Source organism: Carcharodon carcharias, chromosome 2, assembly GCF_017639515.1.
Source record: "Carcharodon carcharias isolate sCarCar2 chromosome 2, sCarCar2.pri, whole genome shotgun sequence".
NCBI lineage: Eukaryota > Metazoa > Chordata > Chondrichthyes > Lamniformes > Lamnidae > Carcharodon > Carcharodon carcharias.
This window is the reverse complement of record NC_054468.1, coordinates 9259367-9281980: the sequence shown is the minus strand read 5'-3', so window position 1 is coordinate 9281980 and position 22614 is coordinate 9259367. Positions and strand designations below refer to the sequence as shown.

Here is a 22614-nt window from a genome sequence, read left to right as displayed (position 1 = left end):
TCTCAGCAGGCCAGGCAGCATCTGCGGAAAGAGAAACAGAGTTAATGAGCTGATCTTTCCCAGCCATGTGGAGATGGGTTTGGAGGCTGGATGAGGGGGGGTCTGGGACAGCACCAGGAAACCCTGTCCAGAGAGCTCCCTAGTTTTGTCCTACCTCTGGGCAAGTTTCCCAAGGACAGGTTGCCATGGGAATTGGCAGCCTGCTCCATGGAGTATGGGCAGCCAATGAAGCCAATCGATGCCCCTGTCAAGGACCATTTTCCCTCAGTGTAGCAACTTTTGCCATCTCACAGGGTGCTGGGGGCAGTTCCTCAACCACAGGTTGGTGAGCCTGGGTGGCAGAAGTAATGGACAGCTGCAATTCTCCCAGGGGTCCAGGAGTGGCCATAGTCCTCTTCTGAAGGGGAGAACCCTCCATCCTAAAGCCCCTCACAGTATTTTGTCATTTCTTTCACCATTGATGTGGGAGTTCTTTGTGAGTGCCTCCATTGGCCTCCCTCTTCTCCCTTAGTGCTCACCTCTCCCACTGGGGTCACAGTCCGTCCGTATATTATTTTGGACTCTCCTACTGGGCCTCCCACTTCCCTGGTCCCTCCTCTGTCATTACTCGGCTGTCAAATGGGGTCCTCCAATTCGGAGGCCCACCTCATGTATCGTTGCTCCAGCGAGCGCATTGAGGCTGTGGGCAGCAGGGGTGGGGTTTGGCAATCCCATGTGATCCCAATGTTGTGGTCCCATTCCCATGGGAAATTCAGCCCAATGTTTCAGCCGAGTGACCTATCATTAGAATCAGCTGATGTTTGAGGAGTAAAGATTCTCCCAGGACTCTGCTCTCCTTCAAAGTAGTGGGCAACGGACCTTTTAAGTTCGACTGAGAGGGCAGGTGGGTCCTCAGTTTAAGGTTTCATCTGAAAGATGGCACCTCTGACAATGCAGCACACCCTCAGTTAGCCTGGATTAAGTCTGTGGAGGGGAGCTTGACCTGACCCCCTTGCAACCCAGGGGGGGGGAGAATGGTGTGACCCACTGAGCCAAGATGACAAGGGGTCATGGTTTCTCTTTCTGTTATGAGCGACAGCATTTCATTGTAGCCAAGGGCAAGTTATGCCTCAGAAGTGTGCATCGCTGCTCTATACAGTCCAAACAATTTTACCGTCAGACATTAAAAAGCACGTGATTAAACCATAAAGTTAGGATCACAGTTTGAAAGTGGCAGTTTTACTTTTGCCCCAGGCTGTGTGCTGGTAAAGTAAAGGAGTAATCGAGTGTACCGACAGCTGTATCACATTGAGAAAACGTGTGCCTGGACTTGTGAGAGCCAAGCATTGTAATTACCAAAAGTGGCAACTGCGCCTTAATTAACAAACTGCTCAGCTTGTTGCTGCAACGCAATTACTTCTAAGATATTCTAACACTCTCCTGGCTGACATCACACTGTCTGTAAACTTCAGCTCATCCAAGATTCCTCTGCTGTGTGCTAAACTGCACCAAACCCTGGTCACCCATCCACGCCTGTTCTCACAGGCCTATGTTGGTTTCCCATCAAGCAACATTTCAATTTTAAAATTAATTTTCTATTCATTCATCAGATGTGGGTGTCGCTGGCTGGGCCAGTGTTTAGTGCTCATATCTAGTTGTCCTTGAGAAGGTGGTGGTGCGCTGCCTTCTTGAACCGCTGTAGCTCATGTGGTGTAGGTAACATCCACGGCGCTGTTGGGGAGGGAGTTCCAGGATTTTGACCCAGCAACAGTGAAGGAACGGCCAACATATTTCCAAGTCAGGATGGTGTGCGGCTTGGAGGGGATCTTGCAGGTCGGGGTGTTCCCATGCGTCTGCCACCCTTGCCCTTCTGGTCGGTAGAAGCTTTCAAATCCCAATAGCCGGCCACCTCCTCAGGTACGTAGAGTTTACCCAGCCTGACAAGTCTATGAGATCTCCATGCTCCTCCAGTGCTGTCCTCCTGCCTAGCCCCAATTACTTTCACTCCACAATTGGTGGCCGTGCCTTCAGCTGTTTGGACAAGGAATTCCCTCCCGAAACCTTCCCACCTCTCTATGACCCTCTCTTTAGTCCATTTAGATATTTCTTAAAAGCTCCTTGTCATAGCTTCATTACAGCACAGAGGGAGGCAATTTGGCCCATCGAGTCCATGCTGGTTCCCTGCAGAGCCATTCCTCTGTTCTTTCTCTGTAGCCTCTGCAAGTTTAATTCCCTCAAGTGCCAATCCAATTTCCTTGATCGTCCCTGCTTCCACCATCCTCGAATCAGTGAGTTCCAGATCATTACCACTCAATACATTAGCAAGTTCTTTCTCACTTGAAGGAATAACTTCTCCACGTCTAAAACAGAGAAGGTCTAATGTCTTCATATACTTCCTGTTTTCTGTGAAATCTCTGGGATCTCAGATTGGACTACCTGCCCTAACATCTTCCTTTGTGGCGTCGGTGTTAAATTTTGCTGGATTACCTTCGGATGTTTAACTGCATTAAAGGTGCTATATAAAGGCAAGCTGTTATTGCACTGTGTAAGCTAACAACCTCCCCTCGGCTGTCTTCCTGTTCCACTAACTCTTACAGATCCCACAACACTTCCGGGTGAAGACAGTTGGTTCCCACTTGTGGTTGAGCCCAGGACAAGGTAATCAAAACACAAGGCAGGCATGAAGTGATCAAATAAGGGGGGAATTCCTTCTCACAGCCAATAGCGAGGATGCAGAACTCACTGCCACATGCAGAGGTTCAAGCATTTAAAAAAAAAACTAGACTTGGATTTCTGTTAGGCTTTTCATAACCAGAGCATGTCCTAAAGTGAAGCACTACAGCCAATGAAGTAAAAATGTAGTCACTGTTGTAATGAAGGAAATGAAGCACAGCAAGATCCCACCAGCAACAATGTGATAATGACCAAATAATCTGCTTCTGTGCTGTTGAATTGGGGGGAAAATATCGGCCAGGAGACCTGAGAAAACTCTTCTGCACTTCTTCAAAATAGTGCCATGGTATCTTTGTAGCCCACCTTAGGGGACAGATGGGGCTATGGTTTAACGTCCAATAAAAATGCAGTACTTCCCCCTCAGTGCTGCGTTGGAGTGTCGGCCCAGATTTTTGTGCTCAATCTGGCTTCCACAACCTTCCGTCACAGGGTCAGGACTGAAAGACAGATTGATGCAGTAATGGGCATACCTCAGGAGAGAAGGAATATGAAGGGGCAGGGTGAGAACCAGAGTGGGAGGAGGCTCATGTGCAGTAAGAACACCAGCATTCATCAGATAGGCCAAATGGCCTCCAGATCTTACATAAAAGCAGAAGTGTTCACCCAGTATTTTGACCAACACCGCTTCAAAAAAGAAGCTAAAATAAAAAAGTAGCTAAGAAAAAGAACTAAAACAAAAACCAAGCAAATAATCATTCCTCTCACTGCTGAAGTTGGCCACCCATGTGACAGTCACTGACTCACAATAAAAAACGTTGTGGAAAGCACTTCAGACAGGACATGATCAGGCGTAACAGCAACCTTTCCATTTTGGAGGTGCTTATTCCAATGAAACAGACAGTGATGAACATACAATGTGCTGGGTGGCTACACACACTGAAAAGATCGTAAGCTGACTTTGTTTTCCAATAGCACACTGTCATAACTGTTAGGCTCCAAGTCGCTACACGTTTCCCACTGTCACACAGAGCTTTTTTTTTATCAGACTGCTGCTTACCTCACCAGCAGATTATTGCTTCATGATGCGAAGATTTAAAAACCTCAAAGAGATGAAAATGCTGACTCTGGGGTTTCTGTGATGCTCCCACTGAGTGCAGATTGGAAAAAAGAGACTTGTGTTCATATAGCACCTTTCACAACTTCTATTTACTATGTAGTCACTGTTGTAATGTAGGGAATGTGGCAGCCAATTTGCACACAGCAGACTCCCACAACAGCAATGTGACAATGACCAGATCATCTGCTTTAATGATATTGACTGAGGGATAAATATTGGCCCCAGGACAAGTCCCCTATTCTACCAATAGTGGCCATAAAATCTTTCATCCCAAATGAGAGGGCTGGTAGGACATTTGGTTTAACATTTCATCTGAGAGACTGCACCTCTGGCAGTACAGCACCCTCTCAGCACTTGCACAGAGAGTGTCAGCCTGGATGATAGGCTCAAGTGTCTGGAGCAGGACCTGAACCCACAACCTTCAGACCCATGAAGTAAGAGTGCCATCTGCTGAGCCACAGCTGATATCCTTTACAAATGCATTGAATCATGATTAGAACTCACATTAAATAAAGCTTCATAGAATTGGCCAAGCCTCCTTAGATAGCACCTTCCAAATCCATCATCTAATCCAAATAGCAGAGCTTCCAAGGACTTGGACTCGAACTCAAGTTCTGTCGAAGGGTCATGAGGACTCGAAACGTCAACTCTTTTCTTCCCCGCCGATGCTGCCAGACCTGCTGAGTTTTTCCAGGTAATTCTGTTTCTGTTTTTGTTTTGGATTTCCAGCATCCGCAGTATTTTTGTTTTTATTAATTTGGAAGTTGGATTGCCATCTTGTGACTAACTCACTGGTGATCTATACTTACTTTGGGGGTCATCATGGTTCAGTGAGTTTGAGGGGAGAATAACGAACCCTAACCCAAAACGCATGGCACAGGATTGATTCCCTCCCCACTCTGTGCTCAGTAAACAGCTCTGAAGGGGTGCCTGAGGAGGTGCTGGAGTACACATGAGGAAGGAAAGTCTGGTGTATGTGTGTGTGTATATAGTATACAGTTGTATGTGCATGGTGTAAACACGTACATATATAGCCCACTTGTTTATATGGTACATGTCTCAGCATTTAGCTGGCAGTAAGGTACAGCCTATAGTGTGAGCAGAAGGGGGTGTTGTACCCGGTCGAAATAATGTGCTCCATGTGGGAAATCTGATGCACACCATGGAAAGAATCTGCATTTATACAGCGACTGTAACGACCTTCAAGCATCCCAGAGTGTTTTACAACCAATGAGGTACCTTTTTTCAAGTGTAGTCACTGTTGTAGTGTAGGGAATGTGACAGCCAGTTTGTGCACAGCAAGATCCCACAAACATTAATGCGATAATGACCAGATCATGTATTTTCAGTGATGTTGTTTGAGGGATTTATAAAAAAAATGTATTTGTTAATTTGATGTGGCCAATGCTGGCCGATCCCTAGTTGCCCCTTGAGAAGGTGGTGGGTGAGCTGCCTTCTTGAACCGCTGCAGTCCATGTGGTGTAGGTACACCCACAGTGCTGTTAGGAAGGGAGTTCCAGGATTTTGACCCAGCGACAGTGAAGGAACGGCCGATATATTTCCAAGTCAGGATGGTTACTGGCTTGGAGGGGAACTTCCAGGTGGTGGTGTTCCCAGGTGTCTGCTCCCCTTGTCCTTTTAGGTGGGTGAGGCTATGGGTTTGGAAGTTGGTATTGATCAGGACACTTGGGAGGATTCCTCTGTTCTTCTTCAAAATAGTGTCTGGCATTTTTAACATTCCGTTAAGAGGGTAATGGGGGCCTTGGATTAATGTCTCAACTGAAAGGCAGATACAATGTACATACGGGATGAAATTGGCTTTATGTGAGTTGGGTGAAAAGGACTATAGTGAATCAGCAGCGATTGACTTCAATAGAAGTGATTTGTGCCCAGTTTAAAATGATTCATTCTAAGCCTGTTTGACACCCTGTAGAAAGGCCAGGATGAGATAAATGGCTTCCCTTATGGAGATGTAGTAAGATCTTGAGGAAAAATAATATTTTTGACCAATATCACTGCAGCAACAGGGAATCCTAGAATAGGGAAGCTCTGCAAATTACAGAATATGAGAAGTAACGTTAGATAATTTGAGTATGTTCCTAAAAACAAAATTGGAGTGGCTAGAAAATAAACCCTTGTGAGTTTCGTATTAGAGATAGAGCATCAATGTCTTTCAGAGAGTTCTCACGTCTGCACAAAATGAGAAATGAGTAAGAGGCCACAATTAGAGGAGTAGAAGTCTTGAAGGGTTATGGGGCTGGTGGAAGTTACAGGGATTGGGAGGGTGAAACCATGGGCGGGGGGGATTGGAACACAAGGATGAGAATGTTAAATTTGAGATGTCAGGTCGGGAGCAGTGAGCACAGTGGTGATGGGTGAATGGGAATTGGTGCGAGTTAGGATACGGGCAGCAGAGTTTTGAATGAGCTCAGCTTTACGGAAGTTATAGATGGGAGGCCAGGAGAGCGTGGGTATGGCCGAATGACAATACAAAATTCTGACTTGGACAGCAAAGGGTGAAATTTGAATTTAATAAAAATCTGGAGTTAATGGTCTGATAATTACCATGAAAGGATTGTCGATTGTCATAAAAAGCCATCTGGTTCAATAATGTCCTTGAGGGAAGGAAATCTGTTGTCCTTACCTTGTCTGGCCTACATGTGGCTCCAGACCCACAGCAATGTGCTTGACTCTTAATTACCCCCGAACAAGGGCAATAAATGCTGGCCTAGCCCATGATGACACGTGCCATGAACAAATTAAAAAAAAATCCCTTTTGTCATTTCATCTCTCGCACTCTCGCTCCTATCACAGACTTTCCCTTTTGCTCTTTCCACCCTCCCTTCCCTTTACCCTCCTTCTGGGATTGCTTGAAACCTGTCACATCTCTAACTTTCTCCAGTGCCTAAGAAAGGCCATCAGCCTGACACGTTAACTCTCTTCATCACCCCACAGCTGAGTATTTCCAACACTTTTTGTTTCCATTTCAGTACAAATGGAGACTTCTTCGCGAAATGTTTGTAGAATTGAATACTCCCCGTGACGCTTTAATTAAAAAAAAAATCGCACTTTATAAACGGTCATTTCCAACTTATATGTCATGCGTGACATCACAAACTCCAGAAAAGTTTTTTACTTACCCAAATTGATTACTTCTAGTTATGCAATGCGTGTTTTTGAAACTTGCTGTGATTATGGCAGTGTACAAACACACAGGATACATCAGCCCAGCCAATACTTCCTGATTGTATTTTCAGTGTAATCTCTGCACTTTTCAATCTTCTTGTCCAATCATTACCTGCTAAATCACCAGCTGATGGGAGATTGAAGCCATGCCAATAATCCTGCCATCCAATACAGTCTTCATTACACAGAACATTAAATTAGCTTATTGCATGGTAAGACTGTCAACACAGTGGCATAGTGGTATTGTTACTAGACCAGTAGCTCAAGGTAATACTTTGGTGTGGGGGGTGGGGGGGGGTGGGAACCTGGGTTTGAATTCCACCACAACAGATGGTGAAATTTGAATTCAGTAACAACTTGGAATTAGAAATCTAACGATGACCATGAAAAGCATTGCCAATTGTTGCAAAAGCCCAAGATAAAAGCAAAATATTGTGGATGCTGGAAATCTAGAACAAAAATACCTGGGAAAAACTCAGCAGGTCTGACAGCATCTGCGGAGAGGAATATAGTTGATGTTTTGAGTCCGTATGACCTTTCATCAGAACTAAAAAAATATAGAAATGAGATAAAATATATTTCATCTCATTTCTATATTTTTTAGTTCTGATGAAAGGTCATACGGACTCGAAATGTCAACCGTATCCCTGTTGTAAAAGGCTATCTGGCTCTCCTTTATCTGCTGGTATACATGTGACTCCAGATCCACAGTAATGTGGTTGAGTCTTAAAAAATGCCCTCTGAACAAGGGCAATAAATGCCAGTCTAGCCAGTGATGCCCACATCCCATGACTGAATAAAAAAAGAACCTTTGCACTTCCAAAGCCATGAATTTGTCCCACAGTGAATGCTTCTTTGAACATTTATATATCACATTAAGATGTCCCAGGGCACTTCAAAAGAGCATTATCAGAAGTTGGCACCAAACCACAAAAGGAGATGTGCAGTACCAAGGGATCGATGCATTGCCAGAGGTGCTGTCTTTCAGATGAGACATTAAACAAAGGCTTCGCCTGCTCTCTCAAGTGGATGTAAAAGATTCCAAGGCCATTATTTCAGAGAAAAGGATGAAAATTCTCCTCAATGTCCTGATCAATATTTGTCCCCTAAATCAATAATGATGAGTAAGTAGATTATCTGGTCACTTTCACATTGCTGTTTGTGGGAGCTTGCTGTGCACAAATTAGTTACTACTTTTCCTATTTTACAACAGTGAGCAGACTTCAAAAAAATACTTCATTGGCTGTAAAGCACTTTGGGATGTCCTCAGGTTGTGAAAAGTGCTATGGAAATGCAAGTCTTTCTTTTAAATTAGGCCGGGTGAGAAAAAGCTTGAACCAAGAGGTAGGTTTTAAGGACAGTCTTAAAGGCAGACAGGGGTAGGGAAGTGGAGAGGTGTAGGAAAGGAATTCCAGTGTTTTTGTCTTGGCAACTGAAGTCCATGGCCACCAACATTGGAATGGTGAGAAACAGGAATATGGTAAGAGGCCAGCATTATGGGTGTCCAGGGATCTCGGGAGAGCTGCAGCACTGGAGGAGATTGAAGAGTCAGGGTGGCGCGAGGTCATGGATGAATTTGAAACCAAGGATGAGAATGTCGAAGACCAGGCATTGCAACACCGGGAGCCAATGTAAGGCAGCCAGCACAAGGAATGGTAGTGAAACAGGACTTGTTGTGAGGAAGGATACATGCAGCAGAGTCTTGGATGAGCTCACGGTTACAAGAGAACAACACTTTTAACCTGAAGTTGCTGACTCTTGTTTGACGCGGGTCCACAGAGAGCAATAATGTCACCAGTGCTTAACCACAGTGGCCAATCTTCAGGTGAGCACAGTGGGCAATCATTGTTGTGAGGGACTGTGTACAGTATTGGTCACCTTATTTAAGGAAGGATGGAAATGTGTTAGAAACAGTTCAGAGAAGGTTTACCAGACTAATACCAGGAATGGTCGGGTTGTTTTATGAGGAAAGGTTGGACAGGTTAGGCTTGTATCCACTGGAGTTTAGAAGAGTAAGCGGTGACTTGATTGATACATATCAGATCCTGAGGGGTCTTGACAGGGTGGATGTGGAGAGGATGTTTCCTTCTGTGGGAGAATCTAGAACTAGCGATCACTGCTTAAAAATAAGGGGTCGCCCATTTCAAATGGAGATGAGGCGAAATCTTTTCTCTGAGAGGGTCAGTGTCTTTGGAACTCCCTTCCTGAAAAGGTGGTGGAAGCAGAGTCTTTGAATATTTTTAAGGCAGTGGTGGATAGATTCTTGGTAAGCAAGGGGATGAAAGGTTATCAGCGGCAGGTGGGATGCAGATTTGAGATGTCTATCAGATCAGCCGTGATCTTACTAATTGGCAGAGCATGCTCGAGGGGCTGAATGGCCTTTTCCTGCACCTTGGTCGTATGTTGGTATGTCCAATATGGGAGGCCTCACAGTCAGGAGCCAATCTCCCACCCCCAACCACATACTTTCGAGTTGGATGGTGGGGGGGAGGGGTGGGCTGCACTGGTATCAATCAAAGTATAAGAACTCTGCCTGATATTTCCCATCTTCCTTCACGAAACAAATTCCGATGTCCTCAGTAACACCCAGGCTGGGCTGGGTCACTCTGGAACAGCTGGGATGAACTCCGGGTCTTTATTACAGGCCATGCCAAGTTGCAGCCTCAGTGAGTTTACCAATCTGAGTGGGCGTATAAGAGGACATGTCAACTGGAGAGGAAGGGGCATATTCAGATCAGGGAGGTTTTGGACTAATGCTGGGAAGCCAAAACATTTTGCCACGATAAGTGAATCATTTTGTTGATCATCTTCTCAGTGAATGTCTATTGGCAGTACTGTGTCAGCCAGTGAGGTGTAGTCAGAGTGAGACAAAGCCTATTTACTCATTGATCAGAGTCAAAGCTACAGCAACATCTCCCGATAAAAGCAGGGTGATTTCTCCAGAAAAATGCAGTAAGTGGAGGATAGTTAAATGCTAACTGTAAACAGTCCTGTTTCCAGGGGTAATTGATAATAAGGGTAATTTTTAAAAAATTCATTCATGGGATGTGGGCTTCGCTGACTAGGTTAGCATTTATTGCCTATCCCTAGTTGCCCTTGAGAAGGTGGTGGTGAGCTTGCCTTCTTGAACCGCTGCAGTCCATGTGGTGTAGGTACACCCACAGTGCTGTTAGGGAGGGAGTTCCAGGATTTTGACCCAGCGACAGTGAAGGAATGGCCGATATATTTCCAAGTCAGGATGGTGAGTGACTTGGAGGGGAACTTCCAGGTGATGGTGTTCCCATCTATCTGCTGCCCTTGTCCTTCTAGATGGTAGCAGCCCTGGGTTTGGAAGGTGCTGTTGAAGGAGCCTTGGTGAGTCGCTGCAGTGCATCTTGTAGATGATACATACTGCTGCTACTGTGCGTCAGTGGTGAAGGGAGTGAATGTTTATGGATGTGGTGCTAATCACCTCCATTCTGGCTGTGAATAATACTGTCACTATACCCAACCAGCGTACAGTCATGAAAATGACTTGAGAATGAAGGATAAAAGCATATAATTGCACAAGGATGGGTGCCATGTCAGAAGATTGGAAAGACTATTATGCCACAGCCAATAGTAAAGGCTGAGTTGCTCAAATTCCAGAGGGAAGCTTGAAACAACTGTCATAACCCATTTTTGCAATTTGTTTGTTTCGCGATGCAGGCTTTCAATTCTGTAGTAATAAGACCACCAAGTCTTAAGAAGTTTTTATAAAACTAAATTAAACATTTATTAATATAAGGAAGATTGTAAACACATACATATATCTACAAAATTACTACGATAACAACTACAAAAATCCCCCAATTAATCTAACTCTCAGTTACACCCCCATTAAGGCAACAGTAAATCTCATAGGCCTGAATCTTCTGCTTGGTATGTGGGGGTGGGTCCCGCTCGCCAACACATAACATGACGCGTGGTGACATCGGGGGTGTGTCCCAATGATACTGAACGCCAGTCAGATCTTCAGTTTGGCGGGTGTGTACCAGAGTCGGTTGTGCACCCACCCAACTGTCAAAGGCCGATTAAAGCCATTTAAAATCTAATTGAAACAATTAACAGGGCTGCCCGTCCAACCTTAAGGTCGGTGGGGGGGGGGGGAGGGCAGGCGAAGACCCCAGGCGGCCTTTGCATTTTTCATGGAACCTCATCCACGGGCGGGATGGGGTTTCGTGAAGGTTTTCAAACTTTAATAAATTTTAAAAATACAATTCATAGGCATGTCCCAGCTCATGTGACACTGTCCGAATAAATTTTTGAAATCTTTTATTCGCTTTTTGATAATGAAATTAAACTCCCTGAGGCAGCTCGGCGCCTCAGGGAGAATCCTGCGCTCTTTCACATGCATGCGCAGACCCCGACTCAGCCTCCTCCCCCCCCCCCCCCCCACCCCCACCGCCCGCACAGGGAGCGCTCAACACTTCTGGGTGCGCGTCACGCTGGGTAAGCCTCAATTGGCCCACCCATGTAAAATGGCGGCGCGCAACCAATTGGGAGCAGCGATCAGCGATGCACCCACCCACACCCATTCCCGCTCAGCCCCCCTTGCAGACGGATTTGGGGTTTACAGGCTGGAGGCTTCTCACGCTTGATGGATCTTAAAATTCCTCTGCCTTACCCATAATCTCCTTTCTCCTTGATACATATCTTTCTCTTCGAATGTAAATCTTCCATTGTATCACTCAGTTTCAATTTTACCTCTTCTGACAATAACGTCCTTTGATTCCACCAATTTTATTAGCGAGCTGCAAGATTTCACCCGTTCTTTTGAATGCTTTATTTAAAAATGCACATTGCCCTCTTGACACCTATGGGCCGAATTTCCACCCCACCACCACCCCCCCACCCAACCCCCATCAGGCAGGCGGGAGCGAGAGTGAACCCGATCAGGTCCGAGCTGAATTGGCCAGCCCAGCATGACTCTTGCCCGGAAGCGCCGAGCGCTCCCTGTGCGGGCGGGGAAGGGGGGAGGATTCCCTGAGCCCTAGCTTGCGCTCCTTCAACTGTGTGCCTCTGTGCCTCAGGGAGATCAGTGTAAGATTTTAAAATTTAAATAAAGGGGAAAAACAAAACCTTTAAAACATGTCCCCTCACATGACAGTGTCACGTGAGCTGGGACATGTCAACGAATTTTTAAAATAATTTTTGTTGAATTTTAAAACACTTGGTGAAACCTCAACCAGCCTGTGGATGAGGTTTCATGATGAATGCGAAGGCCGCCTGGTCTATTCCCCTGCCCCCTGCCAACCTTAAGGTTGGACGGGCACCTCATTTGACTGTTTTAATTAGTTCTTAACAGGCCTTAATAGGCCTTTGACAGTTTGGTGGGCGCTCAGCTGACTGAACTGAAAATCTAAATGATGCGATGTGACATTAGGACACCTGCCTGACATCACCATGTGTCATTTTACATGTCGGCAAGTGGGCCCCACTCTCCAACCGCAAAATTCTTCCCTATGTTTCTAAACTTCCCCATGTTTATCTAATTACCATTTCAAACCTACTTGAGACCAGCTGGCTTCAATCCAATTTAGACAGACTCAGACACACATATATAGACACCACTAAACTCTACTTTTAAAAAATAAGTCCCAATAACATTATAGACATTAATCTCTTCATGACAAACACTAATAGATTAATAATGAGGGAAAAATTAAGGTATGAGAGAAAGCTAGCTAGAAACTGGTAAACAACTGGTAAAAGTTTCTATAGATATTTGAAAAAGAAGAGTTAACCAAGTGAGCATTGTTCCTATAGGAAGTGAGTCTGGAGAATTAATCATGGAAAATAAGTAGAAGGCAGATGAATTAAACAGGTATTTTGCATCAGTCTTCACCATAAAGGATACAAGTAACATCCCAGAAACACCTACAAATCTAGAAATGGAAGGAAGGGAGGAACTCAAAAAAAAACTGCAATCACCAGGGAAGTGGTACTGAACAAACTGTTGGAGCTGCGGGCTGACAAGTCCTTGGGTCCTGGTGGACTTTATCCTAAAATCTTGAATGAAGTGGCTAGTGAGATAGTTGATCAAAGCATAAAAGCAAATACTGCAGCTGCTGAAAATCTGAAATGGAAACAAAAATAGCTGGAAAACCTCAGCAGGTCTGACAGCATCTGTGGAGAGAAAGGCAGAGATAATGTTTTGAGTCCTTATCACCTGAGGCAAGGGAAAACTGGCATAGGGTAAATAAAGCCAAGTGATTAAATGTATGGCTCAAAGATTGGTGTGCGAGATGGTTGATGCATTGGTTTTAATTTTCCAATATTCCCTGGATTCGGGGAAGGTTCCATTAGATTGGAAAATAGTGAATGGAAATCCTTTATCCAAAAAGGAGGGAGACAGCAAGCGGGAAACTACAGGCCAGTTAGCTTAACATCTGTCGTAGGGAAAATATTAGAAGGTATTATTAAAGACATTATAGCAGGGCACTAAGATAAATTCAAGGTAATCAGGCAGAATCAACATGGTTTTGTGGAGGGAAATCATGTTTAATCAATTTATTGGAGTGCTTTGAAGAAGTAAAATGTGCTGTGGATAAAGGGGAACAGGTGGATGTGCTGTACTTAGATTCCAGAAGGCATTTGATAAGGTGCCACATCAAAGGTTATTGTGAAAAATAAAAGCTCATGGTGTAGGGAGTAGTGTATTGGCATGGATAGTAGATTGGCTAGCTAACAGGAAACAGAGAGTAGGCATAAATGGGTCATTTTCTGGTTGGCAGGATGTAACGAGTGGTGTGTCACAGGGATCAGTGCTGGGGCCTCAGCTTTTAGCAATTTATATAAATGACTTGGATGAAGGGACCAAAGGAATGGTTGCTAAATTGGCTGATGACAACAGTTACAAGGTTCTTGCAAGCAGTGTGGACGAGAGCGGAGACTGCAGGGAGGATGAGCGAACTGACCACAGCACCATGGTACAGGGAGCCAATCAAGTGGGGGGAGGAAATGGGAATGTAGTAGTGGTAGGGGACAGTATAATTAGGGGGATGGATACTGTTCTCTGCAGCCGTGAGCGTGAGTCCCGAAGGCTGTGTTGCCTGCCCGGTGCCAGGGTTAAGGATATCTACTCAGGGCTGGAGAGGAACTTGGAGTGGGAGCAGAGGGATCTAGTTGTTGCAGTCCACGTTGGTGCCAACAACATTGATGGGACTAGAAAGGAGGCTCTCCTGAAAGAATTTGAACAGTTAGGAGCTAAGTTAAAAAGCAGAACCTCCAAGGTAATAATCTCAGGATTATTACCTGAGTCATGGACAAACTGGCACAGAGTAAATAAAGCAAAAGGGTTAAATGCGTAGCTCAAAGATTGATGTGGGAGGAATGGGTTTCAGTTTTAAAAAAAATTCTAAACTGTGTTTTGCCATTTAATTATTTGATCTCCCTGTTTTAGTAGTGGATCTAGAATTAACATTGAAACACATTAGTCACCTTTATTCTTTGACTTGGTTGCAAAACAGAGCAACATATAAAAAAAACCCAAGTTCTGGACATACAGTTCACTAAATTTGAGAATTACAGCTGAATTACAGCTAATATTTCTCCAACTCTTTTAGGTAAAAGTCAAAGCTGGGAATGGGTTTCAGTTCATGGGGCACTGGCACCAGTACTGGGGTAGGAGGGAGCTGATCCGATGGGATAGGCTTCACTTGAACCATGCTGGGACCAGTGTCCTGACTGTAGAGAGGACTTTAAACTAAATAGAGGTGGGGAGGGTTCTGGGGAGGGGATATGTAGGGTTACAAAGCAAAAGGATATGACAGCCTTGCAGGGCAGCTATTTAGGTAATGATACCCAGAGTGTGACAGGAAGAGACAGAGTGTACAAACAAAAAAAACAGCAGCAAATAGGGTCAAAGGGGGGAAAAAATTCTTAAAGGCAAAATTAATGGCTCTTTATTTAAATGCATGTAGTATTTGGAACAAAATAAATAAATTAACGGCATAAATAGCAGTTAATGAGTACGATCTTAAAGCCATTACAGAGACATGGTTGTAAGGAGAGCAAATCTGGGAACTAAATATTCAGGGGTAAGTGACTTTTTGCAATAACAGGCAGGAAGGAAAGGATGGTGGGGTGGGGTAGCTTGGAGATGGAATAAATACGATAGCAAGAAATGATCTTGGATTGGAAGATTTAGAATCCATGTGCGTGGAGGTAAAAATAACAAGGGGAAAGAGACACTGGTGGGAGTAGTCTATAGGCCCCCTGACAGTAGCTATACTGTAGGACAGAGAATAAATCAGGAGATAATGAGAACATGTAAAAAAGGCAATACATTAATCATGGGTGACTTTAATCTTCATGTAAATTGGGGAAATCAAATTGGCAGAGGCAGCCACAAGCAAGAATTCATAGAGTGTATTTGAGACAGTTTCCTAGAACAATATGTTGTGAATCCAACCAGGGATCAGGCTATTTTGGATCTGGTAATGTGAAATAGGGCAGGTTTAATAAATGATCTCAGAGTAAAAGGTCCCTTGGGAAACAGTGACCATAATATGGTAGAAATTAGCATTCAGTTTGAGAGTGAGAAACTTGGGTCAAAAACAACTGTGCTAAGCATAGAAAAGGGTAGTTACAAAGGAATGAGGGCAGAGTTGGCTGGAGTGGACTGGGAAAGGAGTTTAGCAGAAAAGATGGTTGATGAACAATGGCAGACGTTTAAGAAAATAGTTCATGACTCAAAACAAAGATATATCCTAGTGAGGAAGAAGGATTCTAGGAAGGTGATAAACCAATCATAGTTAACCAAGAAAGTTAAGGATAGTGTCAAATTGAAAGAAAAAACATACAACGTGGCGAAGATTAGTGGTAAGCCAGGAGACTGGGAAAGTTTTAAAAACCAACAAAAGATGACCAAAAATAATAAAGAGGGAGAAAATAAATTTTGAGGGTAAACTAGTCAGTAATATAAAAACAGACAGTAAGAGTTTCATTAAATATATAAAAAGGAAGAGCGAGGCCAAAGTGAATATAGGCCCCTTAGAGAATAAGGCTGGGTTAATAATAATGGGGAACCAGGAAATGGCAGCAGAGTTGAATAAATACTTTGCAGCAGTCCTCACAGTAGAAGACACTAATAGCATTCCAAAAATACTAAACAATCAAGGGGCAAAATGGGGGAAGGAAATTAATACAATACCTATCACTAGAGAAAAAATATGAGGAAAATTAATGGGGCTAAAGCCCGATAGGTCACTTGGACCTGATGCGCTGCATCCTAGGATATTAAAGGAAGTAGCTGCAGAGATAGTGGATGTACTGGTCGTAAACTTCCAAGAATCCTTAGATTCTGGAAAAGTCCCAGAGGACTGGAAAACTGCCAATGTAACACCCTTATTCAAAAAGGGATGGAGCAAAAAATAGGTAACTGTAGGCCAGTTAGCTTAACATCTGTCATTGGGAAAATGTTAGAGTCTATTATAAAGGATGTAATAACAGACCTTTTAGAAATACATGATATAATCAAGATGAGTTAGCATGGTTTCATGAAGGGGAAATCATGCCTGACAAATTTATTAGAATTCTTTGAGGAGGTAACAAGCATGATAGATAAAGGGGAACCAGTAGATGTAATATATTTAGATTTCCAAAAGACGTTTGATAAGGTACCACACATAAGGCTACGTAATAAGATAAGAGCCCATGGTGTTGGGGGTAGTATATTAGCATGGATGGAGGATTGGGTAGCTAATAGAAGACAGAGGGGAGAATTTTCTCCCCATTGTCGGGGGGAGAGGGGGGTGCTGGATGGGAATGGGCACAGGTGGGCATGCAGCTGATTGTTGCCCGCGATCGGCTGCAGGCCGCCACTTTATGGCCCGCCCAGCGTGACACGCACCTGGAAGCACTGAGCGCCCCCTGTGTGGGCGAGGGGAGGAGGCTGAGTCGGGGCCTGCGCTCTTTGGCTCATGTGTGCGAAGGAGCACCGAAATTTCCCTGAGGCACGGAGCTGCCTCAGGGAGGTTAGTTTGATTTTAAAAGTTTTAATAAAGAAAAGAATTTTTTTTAAGATATGTCCCCTCATGTGACAGTGTCACATGAGCTGGGACATGTCAATGGACTGTAATAAAAACTTTCATTCAATCTATATACACTTTATGAAACATCGTCCCGCCCGTGGATGAGGTTTCATGAGAAATGCGAAGGCCGCTTGGGCCCTTCGCCTGCACCTCACCGCCCCCCCACCCCCCCCCACCCCCCCACCCCCACCCCCCAACCCCCAACCCCCGCCAACTTTAACATTGGATGGGCAGCTGTGATAATTATTTTAATTGATATTTAAATGGCCTCAATAGGCCTTTGACAATCCGGCAGGCACGCAGCTGATTCCGGTGCACACCCGTAGAATTGAAGATCTGAATGACGCGCGGTGACATCAGGACTCTCGCCCAACATCACCGCCTGTCATTTTACAAGTGGGCAAAGATCTGCCAAATGGAGTATAATGTGGGTAAATGTGAAATTGTCCATTTTGGCAGGAACAATAAAAAAGAAGCTTATTATCTAAATGGTGAGAGTCTGCAGAGCCCTAAGATTCAGAGGGATCTGGGTGTCCTAGTGCATGAATCACAAAAGGTTAGTATTGCAGGTACAGAAGATAGTTAGGAAAGCTAATGGAATGTTATTATTTATTGTGAGGGGAATTGAATACAAGAGTAGGGAGGTCGTTCTTCAGTTGTACAGGGTACTGGGGAGACAGGGCATTGGTCTCCTTATTGCAGGAAGGATGTAAATGCATTGGAGGTAGTTCAGAGAAGGTTTACTAGAGTAAAATCTGGAATGGTGGGTTGTCTTATGAGGAAAGGCTGGACTGGTTAGGCTTGTATCCAGTGTAATTTAGGGGTGACTTAACTGAAACCTTTAAGATCCTGAGGGGTCTTGACAGGGTGGATGTGGAGTGGATGTTTCCTCTTGTGGGAGAATCTAGAACTAGGGGTCACTGTTTAAAAAAGGGGCCCCTCATTTAAGACAGAGATGTGGAGAATGTTTTTCTCTCAGAGGGGTGTGAGTCTTTGGAACTCTCTTCCTCAAAAGGAGGTGGAGGCAGAGTCTTTGAATATTTTTAAGGCAGAGCTAGATAGATTCTTGATTAACAAGGAGGTGAAAGGTTATTGGGCATATTCAGGAATGTGGGTTGAGGTTACATTCAGATCAGCCATGATCTTATTGAATGCCAGAGCAGGCTCGAGGGGCCGAGTGGCCTTACTCCTGCTCCTAATCCTTATGGGCAGGATCTTCCAGTCGGCGAGTGGGGGCAGGGCCCACTCACCGATGCATAAAATGACGTGGGATGATGTTGGGTGGAACTCCCGATGTCACCCTGCATCATTTCCATTTTCAGGTCAGCGGGGGGCACAGCCGAGTCAGCTGTGTGCCCGCCGACCTGTCAACAGCCTATTGGGGCCATTGAAAAAATAATTAAGGTCATTTATGGACCTGCCCGTCCAGCCTTAAGGTCGGCGGACAGGCTGGGAGCCCTGGCGGGCTTCGGAAAAAGCATCAAACCTCATCCACGGGCGGGATGAGGTTTCATGAGGGTATTTAAATCTTTCAGAAAGGTTTCAATAGAACATATGGACATGTCCCAACTCATTTTACACTGTCACATGAGGGGACAGGGCAGGGAAAATTTTTAAACATGTTTAATAAAAGTTTTAAATTGGAGTTGATCTCCCTGAGGCAACACTTAGCCTCAGGGAGATCTGTGCACTCTTTCAAGCGTGTGCGTGAAAGTGCACACTCCCGGCTGAGGGAATCACCCCCCTCGCCCACACAGGGAGTGCACAGCACTTCCTGGTGGACGTCACGCTGGGTGGGCCTTAATTGGCCACGTTAAGTGGTGGCGCGTCCCTGATTGGAGGTATGCCCACCTGCACCCGCTCCTGCACTGTCCCCACAATGGGGCGAGGGGGTGTGGGGGGATAATCTTTCTCTATGTTCAAGGCATTAGTGAACCAGACAGGTTTTTGCAACAATCATGGTTACCATTACCGAGACCAGCTTTCACTGAATTGAATTTAAATTCCACCAGTTATCAGGGTGGGATTTGAACCCATATCCCCAGGTCATTGACCTAAGATTTCCAAAGACTAGGCCAGTAAAATTACCACTACACCACCATCTCCCCATCCACAGCAACTTGGTTGACCCATAAACTGTCCTCTGAAATGGTCGAACAAGCCATTAAGCTCAAGGACAATTTGGGATGGGTAACAAATCCTGACCTTGCTACACCCACATCCCTGAAAGAATAAAGAAATGAAAGTCCTTCTTTTCTGTTTCTCCCCAGTGTTTACATTTGTTTCCTGAGGTGTGTAGACAAGGATTGGCTGCTGTATAATCAAGTGAGCTTGACCAGTACGTTGCACTGCCTCAGGAGAACTTCCTCAGAGTAGTTCCAAAGCTTGTTAGCCTTTTAATAGACTCTCACGGAAGTCTAGACATTGGCTCATTTGCATGCAGTCTATTTGGAAGCTTAGTTAGAGCAGGAAGGGGAAACATCAGATTGGATGAGATCATTGTTCAACAGCTGGTTGTCAAATCCTCCCTTTTCCTTGCCTGCTCTGTGCTTAGCGTTGCCAGTTCTAGTTGGCCATGTTTCAAGAGGCACTGCCACATGGACCTCCTGCTTCCTGGTGCCCCACCCCACACACTGCCAAATTTGGTCACTTGACACAATAATCCTGGAAGTGTCCCACAGCCAATCAGGAAGCAAATGGTTGGAGGATTCTTGATTGTCAGTCAAAGCAGCCTCTTCTTCCATCTTCCATATTTTTATTAGCAATGAACAGAAGTATTCAAAGAGAGTGAAAACACATTTTTTTAACGCTTCAATGAGTTTTTCTCCTTGGTGACATATTTGGCCCTGATATGAGCTTCGCACCATCTATTTGCTCCAAAACTAAGACCACCTGTTGCCACCTTCATAAGATCATCCAACTCCAACCCTGCCCCACCCCATCGGCTGCTGAAGCTCTCATCGATGCCTTTGCTACCTCCAGACTTGCCTATTCTAACAGAGTCCTGGCCAGCTTCCCACACTCTGCCCGCTGAAAACCTGAAGTTATTCAAAACTTTGTTGCCCCTGTTCTAACTTGCACTAAGTCCCATCCTGCTATCACCCCCGTGCTTGCTGACCCATATTGGCTCCTTGTTAAACAATGCCTCCATTTTAAAGTTCTCATCCTTGTTTTCAAATCCCTCCATGACCTCACCACCCCCCCAGCTCCGTAATCTGCTCCAACCCCACCACCTTCCGGGATCTCTGCGCTCCTCTAAACCTAGCCTCTTGTGAATTCCCAATTTTAATCGCTCCACCGTTGGCGGCTGTGCCTTTGGCTGCCTGGACCCTAAGCTCTGGAGTTCCCTCCTTAAACCTGTCTGCCTCTCCGCCACTCTCTGCACCTTTACGACGCTGTATAAAATCCACCCCTTTGTGGCTCAGTGCCCAATTTTCCTTTGTAACATTCCTGTGGAGCCCACCTTGAAATGTTTTACCAAGTTAGGGGTTCTGTGTGAAAGCAAGTTGTTGATTTTTCTTTCCCTTTGTTTCCAGGTCAGCTGCCTTGTGTCTGAGTGGTAGTGCGCACAATGGCAGACCAAGTACAAAGCTCCCTTCAGCGATCATCTGCACTTAAAGGTGTGGCCACGGACATCAGCCAACTGATGGATAAGCTTGACACTAATGAGCTCCGTCTGGAAGACGAGGAGGTGGACTATGATGCGGGCAATGATGCGAGAGAGCCCAGTGAGCATGGTTTTCATTGAAAGTACAGGGAGCACCCAACACCTGAAAGCACTGTCCTCCCTCACTATGTACCCAATTACAGTAGAGTCACACAGCACCAACAGAGGCTTATTGTGTCTTTGAAAGAGCTATATAATTAATCCCAGTCTCCAGCTCTTTCCCCACATCCCTGCAAATCTTTCTGGTGGCACATTCCCAAATCAGAACAACTTGCTGTACAAAAAAAAACTCTCCTCGTCTCCCCTCTGGTTCTTTTGCCAATTATCTTAAATCTGTGTCCCTCATCCCTGTTACCATTCTCGTAAATTTCCCCTGCACCCTCACCAAGGCCCTGTTGTCCTCCCTAAAGCCTCAGCTGAGGCCTAGCCAGTGAGATATAAATGTTTAGAATAACTGTACTGCAATTGTTTCGGAAATTCTCAATTGCAGCGATGTTCTGATGAAGCAACAGTGCATCCTTAATGCACTGTTAAGCCTTGTGGCTTATCGCTAAGCTCCCATCAGTCAGCTCTGTAGAAAAGAGAAGGCTGAGAGGGGAATGACCTGATGGAGGACTTAAAACTTCTGAAGAGGGTTGATAGCCAGTCCTGGAGATGTTTCCACTTGTGGGAAGAGCGGAACGAGGGGCCAGAAACATAAAACAAAAACAGAAACAGAAATACCTGGAAAAACTCAGCAGGTCTGGCAGCATCGGTGGAGAAGAGCACAGTTGATGTTTCGAGTCCTCATGACCCTTCAACAGAACCATAACATAAGCCAGAAACATAAGTTAGTCATCAGTAAATCCAAAAGGAATTCAGGTGACACTTTACCCAGAGAGCGGTGAGAATGTGGAATTTGCTACCACAGAGACTGGTTGAAGCAAAGAGTATAAATGCATTGAAGGGCAAGTTAGTTAAACACATGAGGAAGAAAAGAATAGAAGGATATGCTGATGGGGTGAACATACGAACACACATACAAGCTTAAGAATTAGGAGCAGGAGTAGGCCTCTCAGCCCCTCTGCTCTGCCATTCAATAAGATCATGGCTGACCTGAATGTAACCTCAGCCACACATTCCTGCTTATGTCTAATAACCTTTCACCCCCTTGTTAATCAAGAATCTATCTTGGTTTGCCTTAAAAGTTTTCAAAGACTCTGCTTCCACCGCCTTTTGAGGAAGAGACTTCCAAAGACTCAGAACCCTCTGAGAGAGAAAAAATTCTCCTCATCTCTGTCTTAAATGAGCGACCCATTATTTTTAAGCCGTGATTCCTAGTTCTAGATTCTCACACAAGAGGAAACATCCACTCCACATCCACCTTGTCAAGACTGCTCACGATCTTAAAGGTTTCAATCAAGTCGCCTCTTACTCTTCTAAACTCCAGTGGATACAAGCCTAACCTGTCCAGCCTTTCCTCATAAGACAACCCACCCATTCCTGGTATTAGTCTAGTAAACCTTCTCTGAGCTGTTTCTAACGCATTTACATCTTTCCTTAAATAATGAGACAAATACTGTACACAGCAGTCCAGATGTGGTCTCACCAGTAACTGAAGCATAACATCCCTACTTTTGTATTCAATTCCCCTCACAATAAATGATAACACTCAATTAGCTTTCCTAATTACCTGCTGGACCTGCATGATACCTTTTGTGATTCATGCACTAGGACACCCAGATCCCTCTGAATCTCAGTGCTCTTCAATCTCTCACCATTTAGATAATATGCCTCTTTTTTATTCTTCCTGCCAAAATGGTCAATTTCACATTTGGCCACGTTATGCCCCATTTGCCAGATCTTTTCCCACTCACTTGCCCTATCCATGAGATGGAATACGGTGAGGAGGATGCGCATTAGGACCATAAATGCTGGCACAGACCAGTTAAACTGAT

The 22614-nt window shown here is 44.8% G+C and overlaps 1 protein-coding gene across 3 annotated transcripts in view; it reads left to right on the top strand.

Annotated features, from left to right (window-relative positions):
* LOC121274091 (phospholipase D1-like) overlaps positions 1 to 22614 on the top strand; it is a 139934-nt gene that overhangs the window by 20789 nt on the left and 96531 nt on the right. For all 3 annotated transcript variants that reach the window (XM_041181255.1, XM_041181262.1, XM_041181248.1), the window contains exon 2: positions 20547 to 20738. In XM_041181255.1, coding sequence (XP_041037189.1) covers positions 20582 to 20738 — 157 coding nt within the window. In that variant the 5' untranslated portion in view covers positions 20547 to 20581. The remainder of the gene's footprint in view (positions 1 to 20546; positions 20739 to 22614) is intronic.